Genomic DNA, 20,541 nt, shown 5'->3' on the forward strand with positions numbered 1-20,541 from the left:
AAAAAAATTGCCGATACCGATACGCTAATATCGGCCGATATTATTGGCTAGCGGATTAATCGGTCGGCCTCTGATTTGCACTACTATCCAATTACTATTCCTATTCCTCTCATCTAAAATTGTCTTTACCTAAGTGTTACAAGGAGTTTATTATAAAGGTACGTTATTTAAAATATTGAGGCTGTAAATCTTAATATCTTACTATTTCAAACCTGAAAAAATCCAAAATACAGAAGCTGTAAATGTTTGACAGATGCAAAATGTTGGATTCTAATGAGATCAGTGTGATCCAGCGAAACACCAGGATTGTTCAGATTGTCTTTAATGAATATAAAACATTGGAGCGACTTTTCACACTAAAACAAAGGTGATATGATGAAGTGGAAAAGTAGAATTTAATGATAATAATTTCATAATTCAGTTAGCTTTATTAGGTTGTCAGAATATGGAGCGTCCTGTAAAATGAATCAATCAAAGCTGCACTTGTTTTGTACTGTGAACAGATTGTGTGAGTGTCTGTTCGGACAGTTTGAAACAACACTGCTCATTAAGCTTCTTTGGGATGAATTAATAATAACACAGAAGCCACAAGCGACTTTAATGGTCATGCAGAATGACGAGTGAAACTCTACTTCTTCTGCAGATTCTTTCTAATGAGAGTCTGCAGACGACGACAGAAATATTAAATGCACAGAAAAGGTGATAAAAGACGTTTCTAAATCTGTTACTGGTGAGAGAAAATCAGGCTTACTCCTGTCATGTGCACCCAGAATCATGATCATCAGCTTTCTCTCTGTTCCACATTTGCCTTTTGCTTTTAAGTAAAAGTGGGAAAAAAAGCTTTTAATACGTGCAAATTGCTTCATTATCATCATGATAAGCTTTATTTCACTGCCGGCTCTGACATTGTTTTCATATCTGCAGCTTTGTATTTACGGTGTGTGTGAGACTCAGCGCTGAGATTTCCCACCACTAATCCCCCGCGCCTGAACTGAACGTGCTGATTTTTTCATCCCATCAAAGGTTAATACCGGCGGCTCATTTCACTGATTAGTTCGCGCCCGGAGAGAAGACGATCATCAGCAGCAGCTGCAGAGATGACGGGAATATAAAACCTGCTGCAGGATTATGCGACACACGGATGTGGCCAATAAAACAGAACACCATGAAAGGAGGCGCTCTGTGAAGTTTGTTTACTGTGCAGCCAAACATGAAATGCTTTTGGTTTGTGGCTGCATCTGAAAAAAATCAATTGTTTTATTTGATTATCCGTTCCCCAGCTGGTAACAATAAGTCCACACTGCAAAAACTCAAATCTCACCAAAAGTATTTGTCTAGTTTACAAAGTATCTATAATAACATAAAAGTCTCTCATTACACTTTAAAGGAGGCAAATTCACCTGGCAAGTTCTCCATCTGCAAAGTGTTTCCTCTATGTACTGCAGTTTATCAAAGTATCCTCTTTCATCCACAGTTATCAGAGTGTTATTGTCCCTGTTAGAATCGCTCATTCCTTAGTTTTGGATGTATTTTCTGAATATTAGCTAAGTCTAATTCACAAAGCATAAAGCACGAGTGATATTCAGACACACACAAGACAGAGAAGTTGTGTTTCTCCGGGCAGTTTGCTCTTGTTTTGTGTCTAAATGTGGAGAGAATCTGCGCTCTCATGCTGACGGAGCTCAGTTCTGTTCACATAAAGATGAGGAGCGAGGACAAAGCTCATGACAAAGCTTCCTCACTGAAAGGAGCAAGAAACAACAACTTGCATCCTCGTCGTGCAAAAAGGTTCCAGACCTTCTCCTCATATGTGGATCAAGTTGTATTTTTGGCCTTCTAACGCATCTATTTTGGAGATAGAACAGGAGATACAGTCAGAAAGCAGGGAGAGAGAGACAGTGGGGAATGACATAAAGGAAAGCAGCCATAAGTCAGACTGACCCTGGGCCACCTGCTTGGAGGACTACAGCCTCCCTACATGGGGCGTGCGCTCAAACCACTAGGCTGCCTGCGCCTCTTGGATGAAGTGTTGAGCCGCTGACAGCCCCGGACTGATTTAAGTACCGGTTATATTTATAATGTCAAAGTTATATCTCCAGACTTTATTTACAGTTTGTTGTGACATGTCTTTTAAATACGACGGCGCAGTTTCCACCAACTCTCAGCAGACGGTAATTATTCCGCTCCAACTGCTTGTGGCTGTCAGCGCGAGTGTTTGTGAACAAGAAGCTTTCAGCAATGAGGCCAATTCTTCCCCAAATTATTGCTTAACTGCTCATTTTAATAAGAAGTAACATCACTGGAGCACAGAGGTGCATTGAGTTAGTTAGTTGTGCATTTAACCCTTTGTGTGTGTGTTTTGTGAATTAGACGCTGTGTCTTTTGGTCTCATTGGGTTTAGCAGTCCTTTGTGAATCACGCTCCCAGTGCGCTGAATGAGGAAGAAGACGTTTGTGATGCACCACACTAGTGCTAAACAAAGTGGCTTGTGTATGGCAAAATAAACTGCTGTAAATATTCTAAACATAGCCTAAAATTTATTTAATTTAAAGTCATTGTTTTTATGTTGATAATTCTTAAGATTTGCTAAATTACATTTTGAAACTGGCCCTGCCTGCAGCTATATATAGGCTAGCGGTGTTGTGACAAGAAATGCATGCCTGCCGAGAATTGAATGCACCTGGCTGGAGAATGGAAAATGTGACAGACAAAAATTCAATGCAGCCATTATTTGCATCCACCCCCAACGCTCCCATTCACACACTTTAGAGTCCAATCACTGTTAGCGGCTCACAGCAGACAAAGTGAGTCTTTAGAACACTAAGGACACTTTATATGTTTATCATCTATAAACTTCAGGGACTTTTTCATCCCTGCTCTGCCCCCAGAAATAATACTAATACAGTTTCAAAACTGCATGCAATTCTCAGGAGGCAGCCGTTTCTCGGCAGCACTCTGAAGGTTTCTCAACAAAGGGGCGGAGCCACTCGTCATCTCCTGTGTCTAACACACTCACTACTGACAAGTGCCTCATACAAACCCTGCTAAAACGCTACAGAACTATCCCTCTTTAAATGAGAGTACAAAAACCCTGAGAAACACTGGACTGCATTACAGTGATGCTTTCAAACTAGTGTTCCAAAACAATCCTTCAGGTTATTGTCAGGCGTTTAACTAGAGCAAGAAATAGATAGCCTTCTAGGATTTCTTTTTATATCCTACTGGTTGCTAACACAACTCTGAAGGTTCAGGACAGAGGTTTACCCAGAAGGTTTAAAGGGACCGATAGTCTAAAAAAACCTCTTTTAATAAAGCCCGACATAAAGGTGGCCGACAGCTTTTGATCGTTGGAATCATCAAAGGGTTAAACATCACTCCGCCCTGCTGTTCTCTTCTGGTGCATTTCAAGTTTTTAACAACATAACAACATGTGTACCTCTCCAACCATTCGATCTGTGCCTGTGACTGAGCTGCTGGCTCTAACTTCAGTTTAAAAACACACGATGAACATATTCCATCTTCTTCAGGGCAAACATGGCTCGAACGAGTAAAATGCAAAAACAACCCAAGACACACAAACAGATGCTCCACCTTGTTCAGATGTGTTACCTTGTGTTTTAAATGGTGTATAAGGGCACATCCAAGTCAAAGACAATTTGATGCTTTTGCATGGAAAAGGAGGAAAAGCATTTTCTATTTCAATTCTATTTTGTGCAAAACTATAACTTAGCTTGAGTATCGATGTGACCCTGTATGTGTAAGGCAAAGAGCCGGCTGTGCTTCTACATCAAAAATACATTTCTAAATAAAAAATACCTGCTGCTCCGGGCATAGATGGCCTAGTGGTCTCTCTCTCTCTCTCTCTCTCTCTAAGCCCCAAAGTAAACCTTAAAAAAAACAAACACTGCCACTGGGGCCTGGAGGCTGGTACACTTGGCACTGCAGGTATCTGGTCTTCAAAACCCTGCTTTACAGTCTTTTGACATCCTCTCAAGTCAAATTTTCTCCCCTGCTGGTGGCTATAAAAGATGAAAACTGTGATTTTAACTGATACTTGAATACGTATTTTCTCATTACCTTTTAATTAGCTGTATTGTGATGTATAAATCTCTTCCTATTCTTGTTTTCTTTATATTTTAAGTGCTTATTTATGTATCTATTCTTATATTGTTTTATTCGCTCTGATAACCTGCTGCTCTAACACCACAATTGACCAGTTTGGGATCAATAAAGTTATTCTATTCTGTCATGTATCCCTTCTGTTCCTGATATCTTTTACAAATTGAATTTGTATGTTTTTCTGATCTTGCCCTTTGGTCTCTGTTTTGTTCCATATTTATCCTATTTCTTGGTATTATTGTAGAAGTTTTGCACTTGTTTTGTTTGATTTTTTTATAATCAGAATATAAGAATAATAAGAATTACAAGTACCTAAAACTTGTGCTTGTGTGAATGTACTTTTGCTGCACTGCATCAGATTTGTTTTGTTGCTTGCATGTTGTAGACTGATTTTCCATTCATCAATAAAGCAGATCGATAGAGACAGAGCTGAGGGGGGAGAAGGGGGGAGAGAAGGGGGTGTGGGATGTGGATGGAGTGATGGCTGCAGGTCTCAAACTAACAAACCTGATAAATAAGTCGAAAAAGTGATAATAAAACTTGCACATGCGCAGTAGATACTCACCTTTCTTGAACTCCTCCAGCATGGCGTCCAGCTTGGTGTCGTGAAACACAAAGTGCACCGGGTGGTTGTAGAACTTGGTGATGGTCTTCAGGGTGGTGCAGTCATCCGGGTCCACGAAGGCCAGGTCCTTCACGTACAGGATGTCCACGATGTTGGACCTCTCGTCGTCATACACCGGGATGCGCGTGTATCCACTCTCCATGATCTCCGACATGGTGTTGAAGTCCAGAACCGCGTCCGCCTGGATCATGAAGCAGTTCCCTATGGGGGTCATCACGTCCTCCACGGTCTTGGTCCTGAGCTCCAGCGCGCCCTGGATCATGTTGAGCTCCTCTTTCACCAGGTCGTTGTACGGCTCCGTCACCTTCAGCATCCCCACCAGCTTCTCCCGGTTGTACACGGTCCCGATCTCCTGACCCAGCAGGACGTCCAGGAGCTTGCTGACCGGGAAGGACACCGGGAACGTGAGGAACATGAAGAACTTGGTGACCAGGATGGTGTTTGCCCCCACGGCCAGCCCGTGGCGCGAGCACAGCGCTTGGGGGACGATCTCCCCAAAGATGACGATCCCCACGGTGGAGGCCACCACAGCCCCGAGCCCGGATCCGATCAGGTCGTCGAGCAGGATGGTGAGCGTGGTGTTCACCAGGACGTTGCCGAGCAGCAGCGAGCACAGGAGGTAGTTACCTTTGCTGCGGATGGGTTCGATCTTCCGCGCGTAATTCTTCTCCTTGTCGGTGCCGCAGCTCTGCACGATGCGCAGCTCCATGGGGTCCAGCGCCATCAGGCCCAGGTTCAACCCGGAGAACATCCCGGAGAGGACCAGCAGACAGGAAATGAGGATGCCCTGCAGCCATAGGGGCAGCAGGGACTTCTTCTCCTCCACCACCAGCAGCCTGCCATCGCTGTCCCCCAGCAGCACCCACCTGCTGCCGTCCGCGCCGCTCGCCGTGCACACCGCGTACTCCTTCTGCGGCTCGCTCTTGCGCAGCGGCTTCACGTGCACGGTGAGCAGCCCGGACGTGCCCCTGCTGCTCACGTTCATGAAGGTCCCGACACTGATGTCTTTCGTGAAGTCAACACAAGTCCTGTCCGGTCCCTCCATCATGCCGCTGCTGCTGCCTCCTCTCGCAGCCGCCACCGCCGCCGCCGCCTCCTCCTCCTCCTCCGCGTCCGCTCCCGCGTCCTCCCCTTCCGCGAGCTCCGTGAAGCGGATCTGCGTCCAGGCGCCCGAGTGGAGCTGCACCCCGTAAAACCGGAGCTGAACGGAGCTCTCCTCTGTCACCTGGATGACACCGTCGTCATTGGTGCTGGCCGGCTTGTCGCTCCTCTCCAGCCGCATGCCGAGCACCTCGCTGCCGCCGGTCCCCGCCGCCGCCGCAGCCGCAGCCGCCGCCTCCGTGCGCCCCCCGACCGCGCTCCACAGGCAGATAACGACAGTGAGAATGTAACCCTGCTGCCCGCTCCATTCTGTCGCCATGTTTGTTTCACTGCTCGGCGACCTGGGGGCTGACGTCATTTACTCATGTCCGTGCGGCTCCGCCCCCCCGCCGGCCCATCAAACACACACACACACACACACACACACACACACACACACACACACACACACACACACCCATTAACACCGCCTACCGGACAGTGACAGGTAGAGCTAATAAACAAACACACACTCCCCCTTTTTTCTACCTCACACCCACATTTTACAGTCTGTGTTGCTGCACTCTTTGGTGCTGCAGCAAGTGGAGGTAAACACCACCCAAAATATGCATGCACTCTGCGTCACCCCCCCCCCCCCCTCCTTGTTATTGTCTGTCAGGCTCGGGGCAATGCGGCGCGCTCGGATGCTGCTGCTGCTGTTTTTTGGACAGCGGTTTTATCATCCAATCAATTGCATCCGGAGCCAGCTGCTGTTATGTAAAGGCAAAAGGCAACTGTGCACCCCCATCATCCCCATCATCTCCCCCCCTCCTCCGCCTCATCCTGCACCATCATCCCGCATCCCTCTGGCTCAGAGCCCGGTGCGAGCTGCAGACACTCAGCAGAGTTTTCTCCATGCAGCGTCTGAATCACCAATAAAAATAAAATTGTAACAACAACAACATTTTATTATAGAACATTCACTTTCTGTCTACTCGTTTATTAACCTTCTTTAGTTATTATTAGCTCCTAATATTCATGATCTGCAGTTACGTAATACAGACATGACATATCTCGCTGTCCTTGCTTACACTGCCACGCCCTCTAGTGGTCAGAGATGGTAAATGATTTTTGTCAGTGGAAAAAAAAAAAATACAGTAATTTCCCCCAAATTGTGCAGTAATACAAATTAATTGTGTAACTACAAATAAAATATTTATCCTCAAAAAAGCTTTGCTAAATAAAGGTTAAATGAATAAAAACAAGACATTTAAATTGAATTAGATGTTTATTGATAATTAATTTATCGTGTCATATTGTTTTATGTTTATGTTCTACTGTGACTTCACTTTGTCCTACAAATTAAAATCACAGTAAACATTCCTTCGACACTTCATCAGGTAAACATGAACACTATAACGCAATCAAATACAGACATGTTTGAATATTATGATGTTCAGTTCATTTAATCTTAATTTAAAGGCCCTAGAAATCTGATTGGCCACCCCAAAAATACTTAACTGTCATTGGCTATTTGCCCTGTAAGAGGCAGGACTTGTGTGAAAACAGACTATTCAAGATTTCTAGCAAAAGGCTGCTAGTTTTTATTCTTTAAATATCAGTACAGAATATTTTTATTTTGTTGGTAAATAAAAACTTTGCACATCTATTTAATAAGCTAGGTGCATGGGACAGTAATGGTCAATGTGTCGGGACCAAAACATTGCAAGTGAGACCGTGTGCAGGAGTTTGCATGCACATTTTTCCGTACTTTAAAGTGTGACTTTGAACACAAGTCTTGTTTTTGTGTCGTAAAAAATTAGGCTAATGTTGCCATTATCTTGTGAAGAGTTGATGTGATTGGTGAAGTTAAAAAGGGTAAATACTTTATATATTTTATGTGTGTTTTTGTCCACACATGACACCCCCCCTGCAAAGGTCAGTACTCCAGTTGGGCCACCCCAGTCTTAAAAGTCTGAACACGCCCCTGATGAAAAAAGACTGATCAGGTTAATGTTCACATTAGAAACTGTAACGATGACACACAGAGGACTGATTATGTTAATTAGAGAAGATTGAAGTTCAGCAGCTCTTAGATTCACTTTAACATTTATGATAATGATAAAAGACGTGTGTATACATATATATTTTCCTTTCTGTTGGTCTGTTCTTCCCGTGCCTCACATCATGTAGCTTTCTTTATCTCAAGCTCCTTGTCATTCTGACTGTAGTGTATAGAGGTGTGAGTGTGTGTTTGTTTGTGTGTGTTTGTGTGTGTGGATGGGCGTCTGTTGTCGATGTGCTTTTGAGCGTGGAAATTTGTTTGTTTGTCTGTGGCAAAAATGTGCATTCTAACCAAGGTGGACATCACAAAGGTGGAGTGCAGGATTTGAGTTCCTTGTCTGATTGTCCTGTGCTCCATATTTGTATCTGTAAAAAATGTTGATAGAGATGATAAAAGGCAGATATTGATAGATGTAGCTCTTAGATTCCATTTAGCATGTTCATGGTGGTTTGTCTGTAAGTATAGGTTGTCTCTGTTCTTTTCTGTCCCACTGCTGGGGGCTGGGAGAAAAGCATTTCATCTTTTTTTTTCATGCATGTACATCCACGAGCAAAAATGACAAATAAACAGAATCTTGAATCTTTTATGTTGTCTTTAAATTATTGAAGAAGAGAGAGTCAGGGAGGCTCTGCTGTGTCAGTTCATGTTGTTGTTCCCCAGCCTTGGTGAAATGCTGAACTTTTGTTTGAGTTTTTTTTTTAAAACTTGTAGAAGAACGATAATCGCTAATCTGAGAAATCTGTAAAAAGTGACAATCAACAGTTTCTGTTTTTACACAGTTTCTGCTTTTATTGAAAATCTCATTAATATACAAACTAAACGTAACAAAAGTTCTTCATAAATTAAACAATCACTTTGTAAATTCTGGTCTATTTAAATAAAGCTCTGAGACACAAAAAGTCTAGTGATCCATTTACTAACTTTGACATACATTCTCTCATGTGTAACAGACAGTTTGAGTTTTGACCAGGTGAAATATACATTTTTCAGAGTTAAAAAACATATTTCCTGAGGTTCATCTCTGAAACAGGTGACAGTAACAGTTTCTGCAGATTATGCCTCTTCAGGAGAAATTTTGAGGCTGTTGTTGTTGTTGTTGTTGTAATACTCACATTGACCACAAGAGGCCGCGATGCACCAAGCCACCATAGGTAGGTCTAAATTGGTGCATTTTAATTTCTTCAAACTCAGTAAACACATGTTCATATTTTCTATTGTGTATAAGCAAATATTAACACAATTTTTTTTTTTGTACCAGGCTGTAAGCATGTTAATTTATGATGTAAAAATGGCTTTTTTTGCCTGGTGTGTGTATGTGACTTCCTGTGTTCCTGGAGCCAGCCTCAAGTGGACACTCAACGAACTGCAGGATTTTGCACTTGCCCACTAAAGCAATGAAATAAAACAAATCGATGCATTACAGCCTCTTGTGGCCAAATCGAGTATCACAACAGCATTAAAAAATGTGTTTATATTCTGTAAAAACTATTTGAACTGCAAGTTTTTTTATTTCATTTTTTTAAACTGATGAAATTTTAAGAAAGACCTCGTGGAACGATTGTTGGGGCAAAAACGTAACTTTTCATCTGTTCGTCAGTCGTAAAACAGGAAAACAATGATCCGATATAGAAAACAAATCAAAAGATAATTTTCATCTCTTGCCTCTCAGGATTTCTTTAGTTCTTAGAAAACACATAAAAAAAAAACTTCATTGTAACACATCATAGTACTCTTTTTTCAGACTGATTTAACATAGACCAAAATAAGAAGAAGAGCATAATTATACAAAAATCAAAAACATGATCTCCGCTGGATCAATCACCTCCGAGTGAGTAACTTTACTCATTTTGTCTCCTCAGTGTGCAAGTCGTCCGTTTTGGTTTTCCAAAACGATTCAATTCAGTCAATATGCTGCAGTATAGTTATATATAAAAGTTTATATAATTAATTACAAAAACATGATTACGCTTAAGAAGTTGTACCTTCTACATAAATTAATATACAAGTTCAAGTGGTTTCTGGTTTGAAATGTTAAACAAAACATTATTTATGTCAGAAAATTAAAAGAAAAAATGTCATTTTAAATATTATGGACGGGAGAAGTGTGAAGAAGTGTCTGAGTAGAAACATGTAAAAGCTTTCTGGTTAGCTTTTAACAAAAAGTAGAGAAAGTAAGAGGGGATGGAAGGAGAGATAGTTTGATGTACATTCCTGTATTCTAAGATGTGTATATGTCATAGACTGTAAATATTAAGGTACTGTATATCCGTGTTTATCAGAGGAGGATGTTATCACTGCAGCCGTCTGTCTCCGGTCTTGTTCACTGCAGTCATCTGTCCATCCGGAGGAGGAACAACCTCGACTTTGTAGCTGATCCTCTTGGAGTGAAGGATGCTGTAGCTGTTATCGAAACACAGCACGTCTGCACAGAGTGAAGGACAGAGGAGACAGGGTTAGCAGCTAGCATCCTACAGGGTTTTAAAAAGACAGTTTATTTTTTCATAAACATGCCTTACTCACTCTCCATGAGTAAGATCAGAAAATCAGGAGTGTGTCCAGAGATATTTGCCAGGGCTGGCATAAGGTATGAACACAAATGAATATTATCTATATTAACTATTTCTATTTGCACTTATTATATCTTCTTATGTTACTGGTTCGAATCCCAGTCGGCCAGAGCCTCTCTGTGTGGAGTTTGCATGTTCTCCCTGTGCATGTGAGGGTTCTCTTAGGGTATTCCGGCTTCCTCCCACAGTCCAAAGACATGCTGGTTAGGTTAACTGGTGATTTTAAAATTGCCCGTAGGTGTGAATGTGATCGCGGCTGGCCTCTATATGTCAGCCCTGTGATTGACTGGAGAACAGTCCAGGGCGTACCCCGCCTCTCGCCCAATGACAGCCGGGATTGAAAGTGTTGTGTGATATTTCTTGGCTGGCATCACTTTCTGGTTTTTATTACATGTAACGGTAAAAACAGCAACAAATCTAGATAGTTGATGCTGTCAACCAAGATAAAGTTGAACATAAATAACAGCATTAATCTTTTTAACATCAGCTTTTTCTCCCAATTCAGGACACAAGATATAAAATGTTAACCGGTTGGATTTTGTAAAGTTCTAACAAGCAAAACTAGCTGTTTCCGCCTCCCCTGCTTAATGCTAAGCTAAGCTAATTTAAGTAGTCTTCTGTCGTGTAGTAAGTGTACAAACATGGGTATCATTCTTCTCGTCTAAGTCTCAATAAGAAGGTGAGAGTATTTTTCAATAAGTTGAACCACTTGTTAAGATTGTCAGGAACTTAAACTAATGAAATGTTTCAGTTTCAACATTTGATATGTTGTCTTTGTGCTATTTTCAATTAAATCTGAGGTTTCCATGTTTGCCTCTTATTATGTTCTGTCCAAGAACATAATCTTACTTTCTGAACTATCCTACTTATTTTAACCCGTGCAACAATCTTTTCTTACCATAAGTTTGCGTTTTTAATCTTGAAATGTTGCTGTTGGTTACATAGAAGGATATAAAAATGTTTTAAGAACTTGTTACCTTCAGTAATTATTTTAGTGCTGTGGGTCTTTCTAAATAATATAACAAAGAGTACTGTCGAGACCTGCTCTTCTTGTACAGTGTCTTCAGATAACATTGGTTATGAATTGGCGCTATACAAACAAACATTGATTGATTGATTGATTGATTGATTGACCTCAGTCAGTTTTTAATTGAGTGACCTTTCTGCCCCAGATACAAGTTGATTATCTCTGCATCAGTGATTAACAGGAAACGATCAGCCTGTAATCCAACAATCCTTTAACCGATAAATTACGTGTGTGGTGACTCACAGACTCCGGACTCGGGGCAGCTGAGGCCGCCGTCTTCAGGGACCAGGTGAGCGTTGTAGCGCTCGCTCGGCAGCACCTGCAGCATCTCGGCCACCTTCTGAGCGGCGCCCTCTTTGGTCCGTCTGTAGACTCCGAACCCGATATCTGCCCCGTCGCTGGAAAACTGCCACCTGAGAATAAACCAGGTTAAACTTAATCTAACAAAATGTTGTTTTTTACTTTAAAAATCTTAAAGAAAATAAATTTTAAAAAGTATTCTCAGCACATTTCATAAAATATGGAAGTATCATGTATGTTTTTTTGAGTTGCTGAAGAGGAAATAAAAGATAAAATGATGTTAAATGTGCTCAGATTTGATGCTAACTAGCTACCTCAGAAGGCTGCTGGGCGTCTTAACATCATACTCCAGCTGGAACATGGAGCCGCGGCTGATGGTCACGCTGTTGTCGTACTGAACTTTAATCGAGTCCTGAACGTAGTACGACCTGGGTACTGTACCGCCGTATTTTATCTGCAACAACATGAATAAGAAATATTTCAATCACCGTCATTTAGAGAGACGACACGATGCTCGCTTTGGCACCAACTATTGCATCTTTTTGCTCTCACCATGGTTTTGCAGTGAGGGTCTCCATCAGGATCCGTCAGGGTTCCTCCGTACGCGACAGGAAGCTGCTCTGGGTCGATATGTTTACGTAACACTTCTTGCCAGTTACCTAGCAACAGAGTTATGTTTTATAAGTTAAGAATGAACAGTCAGTAGACTTGTTTTCAGCCATGCCAACAGAAAGTTAATTCTGCTCACCAAACAGAAATATTTCAACAAATGAGCGGTGTTAAATTCTTTGCAGATACTTCAGAGACTTCAATTGTCTTGTAAAAATAAATCTAATTTTTTGTACACTCTGGGATGCAAAGAAAAGTTGTCTCACCTCCTAATATGACGATCTTACGTCGTGTTTCCTCACACAGGAAATGTTTGATCAGGTTGTAGGCCATTGGAAACATTCGAGGAGCTGCAGCAAAGACAAATATTAGAGTAGAGGAAGTCACCACCTAAAGGACAACTTCAAACCTAGAGGACACAATATTGAAATATACAGATCTACTGAAGTACCTTTGATAAGAAACACTCTTTTCAGCCCCTCTGGGTAGTTTTCTTCAAACATGGTGAGGATCTAAGCAAGAGGGGGGAAATAAATAATAAAATGGAGGGATTTTATTTGGATGACACACAGGGATTACGATGCAACAAGCAGACACACCTCTCCATAAGCCTCGATAGCAGGTTTCCAGATGTGTTTGAGTCCCAGTCCTTCACAGTCGTAGATCAGAGTGATGGCTTCAATGTTCTTCTCCAACTGAGACAGAAGAGGAGACGGTTAAGGAAAAATTTAGAGGAGAAGAAAAGACAAGAGAAGAGGAAAGAAAGCTGATTTAATAGATGGATAAGGAGGGAAAGAGACAGGCAAATGATGAGAGGAAAGGAAATGAGAAGTAGAAGAGAAGATGGTAGAGAAGAAGAGGAGAGAGGAAACTAAAATACACAAAAAAAGAGCATCGGTCCCTTACCTTCTCTGCCTGCCTCCGACACTCCCTCTGCATTATCTCCGTGTGTCTGATCTTCGTCTTCATGAAGTCTTGTTTGGTGGCCGACAGCAGCAGACCTTTAGGATCCAGAGGACCAATCACATCGTACCAGATGGGACTCCCCTCTTTGTCGTACCCACACATCCCTCCAGAAACATACTTCTCTATCACCTGTGCACCAAATAAACCAGGAAGAAAGGGTAAATCATTATCATTATTAACACAGAGGGATAAGACGACTGCAATGCATGCACAAGTATAAACACAACAACCAGCCAAATTTACAATCCAAACTTACAAAATGTGTCATGTTTGTTAATGCATTTTAGAAATGTATACCTCTGGAGGTTTCCAGTCGGATATGATGCTGTCTACATTCATCTTCCTCCTGAACTCCACATGCTTCAGAGAGAGAGAGAGAGAGAGAGAGAGAGAGAGAGAGAGAGAGAGAGAGAGAGAGAGAGAGAGAGAGAGAGAGAGAGAGTCACATTCTGCAGCTTTGCAAAGGAACATGACTAAAAATAACACGACCGAGTGTGTAAAGTGTTTAAAGACAAAGCTCACCTTCCTGACCATGGCTTCAGATTTGTGAATGTTGAAGCTTCGGGCTGCAAAAAAAAAGATTGACATTTTAATATGGGTGTTAAAAGGATCCCGGAGCTTTTCAAGCAGGCAGCCTCAAGTGGACACTCGAAGCGCTGCAGCTTTATGCATTTCTGCATTGGCTTCATTTTTCAACACCGCAGGTTGCTGCTTCGATAGGATGCACATTACTGTTAGGAGCCCTACTTTTGTCTTTTTTTATTAAACAATGATGCTTGTTTCGGATAAAGCTAATTTACTCTGTTTGCAGATGATACCATGATGTATATACCATGTCAATTTAAGTTCAATGAAATAATTCTCTGAAGCATTAACTGAATTTGATTTTAAATGATGGTTAACAAAAACTATAGAAAACTAAACAAACTAAGCGTCCAAGATCAAATGTTTGATTTATTGTTTTGCTCTTTGTGGAGTAACCGTATAAAAAGAGCTGATTAAATAAATAGTACGATATCTTTTATAAGTGATTGCTGGTTGTATCTTTAACCTATTTCTCTGCTGTTACTCATTACCAATTTGTAAACACTGCACCAGTTCTACCCCTGCAGCCTCTGATAAAAGTACAATAGTGAAGCTGATTCAGCCAGTTTGCCTTTTTTTTTTTTTGCCCCGTCCAAAGTTAACAGAAAAGGTAAATATTGAACAGCGGACACGGCCTCACAAACCTCCCAGAACTATGGAAAACTAAACAGACAAATTGTACTCGATGTACTCTCTCTACAAGTTCAACAAAAAACAAAAAAACACTGTAGATAATCCTCCCCAGTGTCTCCCAATAGACACAGTGATGTAAAAGAACGACAATGCTGCATCTTTGAATGTGCGATTAATCACAATTAACTATTGAAATTGAGCGCTTAATCACAATAAAAACATGCAATCGTTTTACAGTACTAATATAAACATATCCATATCCCGCAATGTCTTATCAGCCGTGGAAGTTAAAGAAGCCAGGCTTAGTTGTAAAAAAAAAGTAAATTCACCACAAACGCGTAGAGCTTCACTTTAATCTTACTCTGCTCAGCGTAAAACTAATATTTACTATCGGATAAGATCACTGGTTGAACCCTAACCCTACTGGCTAAGTACGCTCTCATGGCCTCGAGGTCAGAGGAAGGATTATTACAGGGAATTAAATAACTGATTAACCTAGAGTAGGCCGGAGATGTTGTCAGTTATATAAGTTTTCTAAGAATGTATCTCAAATTGTTCCTCTTACAAATGGAAAGTTGAATTGATCAGATAAAAAAACAACTCCCCTCTCAGTGTTACACACAGGATTTGACCCTGGTCTGGTCTGATGATTTGGTTATGGTGCAAACTTTTGACAGATTTAAGCCTTTTATGGCTCTTTCATTTGGGCCTACAGCATTTTGATGTCATCTGAAAACAAGGTGATGCTGTTCACAAAAAGTGTGTTAAAAGGTTTAAGTGCTTTCCTGCCAAGAACAAGATAAGGAGATTGTTGCCACGCTTGTGTCTGTCTGCAGAGCCAGGAGGGGTTTATAACTGTCTGTTTAATGTCTGTCTGGATTGTATCTGTTTGTTGATTAGGGCCAGAGAACCGACCTCTGAGCGAGGACCCATCAGACCCCGATGTGCATCAAGCAGCGTTAGCTTAGTTTAGCATAAAGATATGAAGCAGCAAACCTGGAAAACTTCCTTGTTAAAAACCTGTTTGTGTTTCTTTTGTCTTTGGCAGAAATCAGACTCGTTCCCCGTGTTTCCATTCTCTGCTAAGCTAAGCTAAGCTAAGCTAACCAGTGCTTGGCTGTAGCCTTACATTTCATATCTCCGGGAAAGTTTCAACAAAAACTCAACTTGTTTTTAATTGCTGCTGAAAAGGATATCATGTCACACCTTCTGAATCACCAAGGCCAGGTTTTTTAGAGCGCTGACCGACACACCTAGCTCCCCTTTAGTAATGCAAATAATCATCCCACTGATATTTCCAGTATCAGTTTCTTGACACCCAGAGTAGTCCGGGTGGGGTTTTTTCACCATGAAAGGGGAAAACAAAGCTGTGTTGAGACCATTCAGGTTGAAGGGGGGCCGTGATATTGTGTTTATTTGACTTTATTAAGGTTTCAGATCATATAAACTGAGAGGAGAAGTTAATTGTTTATGGAAAGCAAAAGACCAGAAGCTGATATTTACTGTAAATTAACTGAGTACATTTATTCAAGCTCTGTCTTCATTCACGTCAGTATTTTTCTCTACATTTTACTTCTATTCTAGGGATATTAAAATACATTTGTTGTACAAATTTTGTTTGATATTTTTTAAACTGTCGCTCAGTTGGTAAAGTCGGCTGTCTCTCAACCTGAAGGTCAGGGGTTCGATCCCCAGCTCCTTCAGCTATATGTCCCATGTGTCCTTTGGCAAGACACTGAACCACAAATTGTTCCCGCTGCTTTGTTGTCAGTGTGTGAATGTGTAGATGTGACCTTCTGTGTGAAAGCGCTTTGAGCGGTCAGAAGACTGGGAAAGCTCTATACAAGCTCAAGTCCATTTATCAGTTACCAAATATATTTTTATTATGTATTGTTTATTGAAAAGTGTTTAAAATGTTTCTAAAAAAACAAAAAAATCAAGATTGCGCCGCCCTACTGGTTGCTTGTTACAACAGCTCTTGCCCGTCAGTGTTTTTTTTCCCCCTTCCTGCTGAAGTCAGACTGTTTCAACAGACCGGCTCCCAGTAGATCCAGAAACACACACACAAGCTGGACACAGTTCACTCCAACCATGTGTGCATTATTATCATGTCTTTTCAAGTAACGACGTCTTTGATGATTGGTTTTGCACCAAAACACAATAAATCTAATTCCTTGTAAATTTAAACAAACTTGGCACTAAACTGGATTCTGATATTTCTACACTCTCCTCATAAAACAAGTCTCAGGTTTAAATGATCCAAACTGAACAATAATGATTGGCTAGAAACAAATCACTTTATTTAAAAAAAGGATCAAACTTTGGAGTCTGAGAGCTCCAGCAAACTTGCATCTAAAAAAAACAAATAGGGTCTGCAGCTCTGGTATTTTACCCCCACAGTCCTCCACTGAAACTGGCTGTGGAGTCAAGTGTAGAAACACAGGAGCAGGTTTGTTTGAAGCAGCTTTGAACATCACAGAGTTTACCCCAAAGTGAGCGTAGCCTCAGTTGTAAACTCTCACAAGCATCTGAAATATTTTATATCACGGCGGCCAATCACACCGAGAGAAGAAAGTGAACTATTGTTGTTTCCCTCTCGTCAGTCGGGGACTTTTAAACTCTGACAGCAGCAGGAATTATCTTTTCATTCTCAGAGCAACTATTTAAAACAAAACTATGCGAGATGATTAGAGGTGAAATATCTTTTCGGTAGCATTTTAGAGACATCTTAATCTTGAAAAAAAAGGCAATTTACTGCAGTTTTACCCCAAAAATATGAATGCATTGTATCTCCCCTGGCTGATTTATTTTTATTCGGATGCAAAAAGTAATAAGGAAAACAGAGTAACTTGCAACTGCAGCTGCAGTGAGGTACAAACTTGTTGCGAGTTTGCATGAAAAGGAAAGTGTTGTTTTTTGAGTGCAGAAGTATCTTTAACATGTAGTTGAATAAATGTACCAAATTACAATTATTTATTGTATACAAGTGATTTTTAATATCTTTTTTAATCTCCCCTAAAAAGTGTCTTAAGTGTTAAGTCAGTGAGACATCCTGCAGCCTCATATCTGTAAATCTTTGGCAGTTTTCCCGCCTGCTGTCGTTCTACATTCTTACTAGAAATAAAGACATCTCCTCATACCTCGACAGGTGGGTGTGATTGTTGTTTTGCTATCATCATACCCGCAGAGAGACGATGGTAAATACTACACAGAGTGGGCAGCATGTAGTATTTGTGTGTGTGTGTGTGTGTGTGTGTGTGTGTGTGTGTGTGTGTGGGGGGGGGGGGGGGGGGGGGGGGCATGTCTCACCTCGGAGCCAGCGCAGGAGGTAGTGGTCATGCTGTGCAGGCAGGTTGGGGAGGATGTCCTGGATTTTACTCCGAAACTGAAAACAGAGAATAAAATCAATAAAACAATAAAAAAAAGTTACTTTAAAAAGAAACAAACAAAAAAAAACAGTCCTAAGGAATATTTCTGTTTGCATTTGACACTTCTCTGATTTTCTTTCCAAGGGTAACATGAGAAGTTTGATATTTATGTTTGTACACCAAACAACAAAGTGTAAAAATCTAATTTCCCCTTGCAGGAATAATAGAGTATATCTTCTCCTTCTTCTTCTTCTTCTTCTTCAAAATGTAAAGCTACAACCAGCAGCTTGTTAGCCTAGTTCAGCAAAGACACTTGAAACCCCTAGCATGGTGTTTTCAAAAGGAAACAAACTCAACAATCTACAGTCTCTAGAGCTCAATATCTAAGACGTGACGAAGCTGATACAATAACAATGACCAAAAGGTCACAGCTTCAGGTCAAGGAGCTGCTCTGCACATTAACGTACAACTAATACAAAAATAAACCTCAATAACTGAAAATCCAAACAGCGATAATTACTCTCGCCATGATCCATAGCATCCAAACAGAAACATATACACAAAATATTCCATTAGCAAACCCTGTAAACGACTCTCCTGTAATATCATTTTACAAGGTCAACAGGTGGATTATTCCACGTACGCGTCGGCCAATCAACCGGCCAGTTTCAAGTAGCTGACAGGAAGCTTGGATCCACCTTTTTGTACTCAGTAACAGATGTTGTTTAAAATGTAGAAAAGGATAAAACTTCCCCCAAAATACACTTCAATAAAGTCAAATTAATGATTTAAAAACCTACTTAAAAAGTAAGAATACACAAAAAGCTACTAAATTACAGTAACATAGAAATATTATATAAAGACACAATAAAATACACATACAACAACACAACAAGATTTTCATTTCTATTAACATCTAATTACATACCGTGTCACTAAAGTTTAATTTTTAGGGTTTGAGTTTTCAAACTTTAAGCCACTTGAGTTTTATACAAGATGCATCCACTAAACGTATTCTTATCTAGCTTTTACTTCATTTGATTGATGATTAAGTCTTATTTTTGTATCTCGTCTTTATTTGTCTTTATTCGTCTTATTCTAAGTGATGGGTTACTTTATCTAGTTTTTTACTAAAGGTATTTTCTCTGTAGTATTGAGCTCTGTTGTCACTTTGTCATGTTTTTGTCCTGTGCTGTCGTTTGTGTTTAAAAGGAGGCCGACTCACACAAATAAAGTTACCTCAAACACAAGATTTTATTTAAACCAAAATAGATTTTTGTGTTCTGTCTTTATCTCAAACCCCTGACACTAGACCTTACCTTAGACTGATGAATACGTTTAGGGTATCAGAAGGCCTATTGGGTAAAAACAACAACATTTCCCACATGAAATGTAGAGAGGTAAATCATGCAGTGAACACCTGCGTAAAGTAGAGAAACTCTTAACGTGTAGAGAGGATGTTGTTTTCATACACCACAGAGGTGAGAATCCCTCTAATAAAGAAAGCAATGATAGTGCAAACACACTGAAGTTACCATAGGAACAATCTGTTACTACAACAGAAGCAACCATAGCTGCAGCTGAGTTAAGGAAAAATATTAATCTCAAGGTTTATAGATGATTAAAGTCCTCAGTGGCATCAAAGATTTAATTAAAAAAAAACTCACCTCAGCTAGGATTTCCTCCTGCTTTGGGCTCAAATCGCCGACTCGTCCGCTCATGTCTGAGGTGTCGTGTTGCTCCAACAGAAGCCGAGATGTGAATGAACCGGCGTGGAGGGGAAAACAGGTAGACGAGGAAACACCACGCCTCCCTGGACACACCCACGAGCACACAGGTTTACACAAGTCACTTTTTAGGGGCCTTATGTAAACTTGAAATCACCTCCTGGAGACCTCCCATAACTTTAAACCCAACTCAACCGCTGACCCCCCCAAAAATGAGCTCTTTCTTAAATCAGGACGCGGAATTTGACCCCAATTGGATAAGCTGTCCCCAATTAACTGGTCTGAAGTCTGTGTCCCCAGAAGACACAAAAACACACACACACATACTGACACACAGACAAACACACTTTTTGTAGGACCTTATCCCTTATGTGAAGGTGCTTACTATGACAAACAAACTTCATAAGCTTGTGACTATAACTTGTGTGAGAAGATCAGACGTAAAATAATAAAAAAAAAAGTAATTTCATAATTTGAGTGTTTTTGTACATGAAAATAAAAGAAATACAAAAATTAAAAATGTGAAAACTTAAAGGTCCTGCGAGGAGTTTTTTACTACTCATGGATTGGAGTGAAAATAAAACTGATGCCTCTTTAAAGCAAACAAAAAGAGTATTGATCATTTCTATTAATTAATCATTGATGCTTAAAACTGCTGCTGTTGCGGGGTCGGGGTCAGACACAGATTAACACAGAAAAACATTTAGATTATTGATTAGTTTGAATGATTTTTGTCAGAAAACACAAGATACAAGAAGAGGACTAAATCAGAGCAGAGTACAGAGGTACAGTTTTGTCCACAGGGGGGCGCCAAAGTCGACACAAACTGAAAGGTCCTCGGAGGAGCTTTAAAGGCAGGGTTGGTCATTT

At 40.7% G+C, this 20,541-nt stretch overlaps 2 protein-coding genes across 3 annotated transcripts in view; both read right to left on the reverse strand.

Moving 5' to 3' along the window:
* The window catches only part of LOC110000547 (metal transporter CNNM4), a 30,003-nt gene extending 23,522 nt beyond the window's left edge, over positions 1-6,481 (reverse strand). For both annotated transcript variants that reach the window (XM_065965900.1, XM_020655856.3), the window contains exon 1: positions 4,685-6,481. In XM_065965900.1, the coding sequence (XP_065821972.1) occupies positions 4,685-6,203 (1,519 nt within the window). In that variant the 5' untranslated portion in view covers positions 6,204-6,481. The remainder of the gene's footprint in view (positions 1-4,684) is intronic.
* A 3,102-nt stretch (positions 6,482-9,583) lies between these two features.
* Positions 9,584-19,767, reverse strand: sec14l7 (SEC14-like lipid binding 7). Its single transcript, XM_020655853.3, has 12 exons — positions 19,612-19,767; positions 17,886-17,961; positions 13,881-13,924; positions 13,656-13,718; positions 13,299-13,487; positions 12,992-13,087; positions 12,844-12,904; positions 12,659-12,742; positions 12,336-12,442; positions 12,098-12,237; positions 11,727-11,896; positions 9,584-10,311 (listed from the first exon to the last, which is right to left on the reverse strand). The coding sequence occupies exons 1-12, from the start codon at positions 19,663-19,665 to the stop codon at positions 10,181-10,183; spliced, it is 1,215 nt and encodes a 404-aa protein (XP_020511509.1). The 5' UTR covers positions 19,666-19,767; the 3' UTR covers positions 9,584-10,180.
* Between the last annotated feature and the right edge of the window lie 774 nt (positions 19,768-20,541).

This window comes from Labrus bergylta, chromosome 17, assembly GCF_963930695.1.
Source record: "Labrus bergylta chromosome 17, fLabBer1.1, whole genome shotgun sequence".
In the NCBI taxonomy this organism is placed as follows: domain Eukaryota; kingdom Metazoa; phylum Chordata; class Actinopteri; order Labriformes; family Labridae; genus Labrus; species Labrus bergylta.

What these genes read in the sequence shown, in the direction of transcription:
- sec14l7 (XM_020655853.3), bottom strand. Translation starts at nt 19,665, where the DNA reads ATGAGCGGACGAGTCGGCGATTTGAGCCCAAAGCAGGAGGAAATCCTA. An exon ending in CCTCCTGCGCTGGCTCCGAG is followed by an intron (nt 13,925 to 17,885) that starts GTGAGACATGCC and finishes TTTTTTTTGCAG; the next exon opens with CCCGAAGCTTCAACATTCAC. An exon ending in CTGCCCCGAGTCCGGAGTCT is followed by an intron (nt 10,312 to 11,726) that starts GTGAGTCACCAC and finishes CACTCTGTGCAG; the next exon opens with ACGTGCTGTGTTTCGATAAC.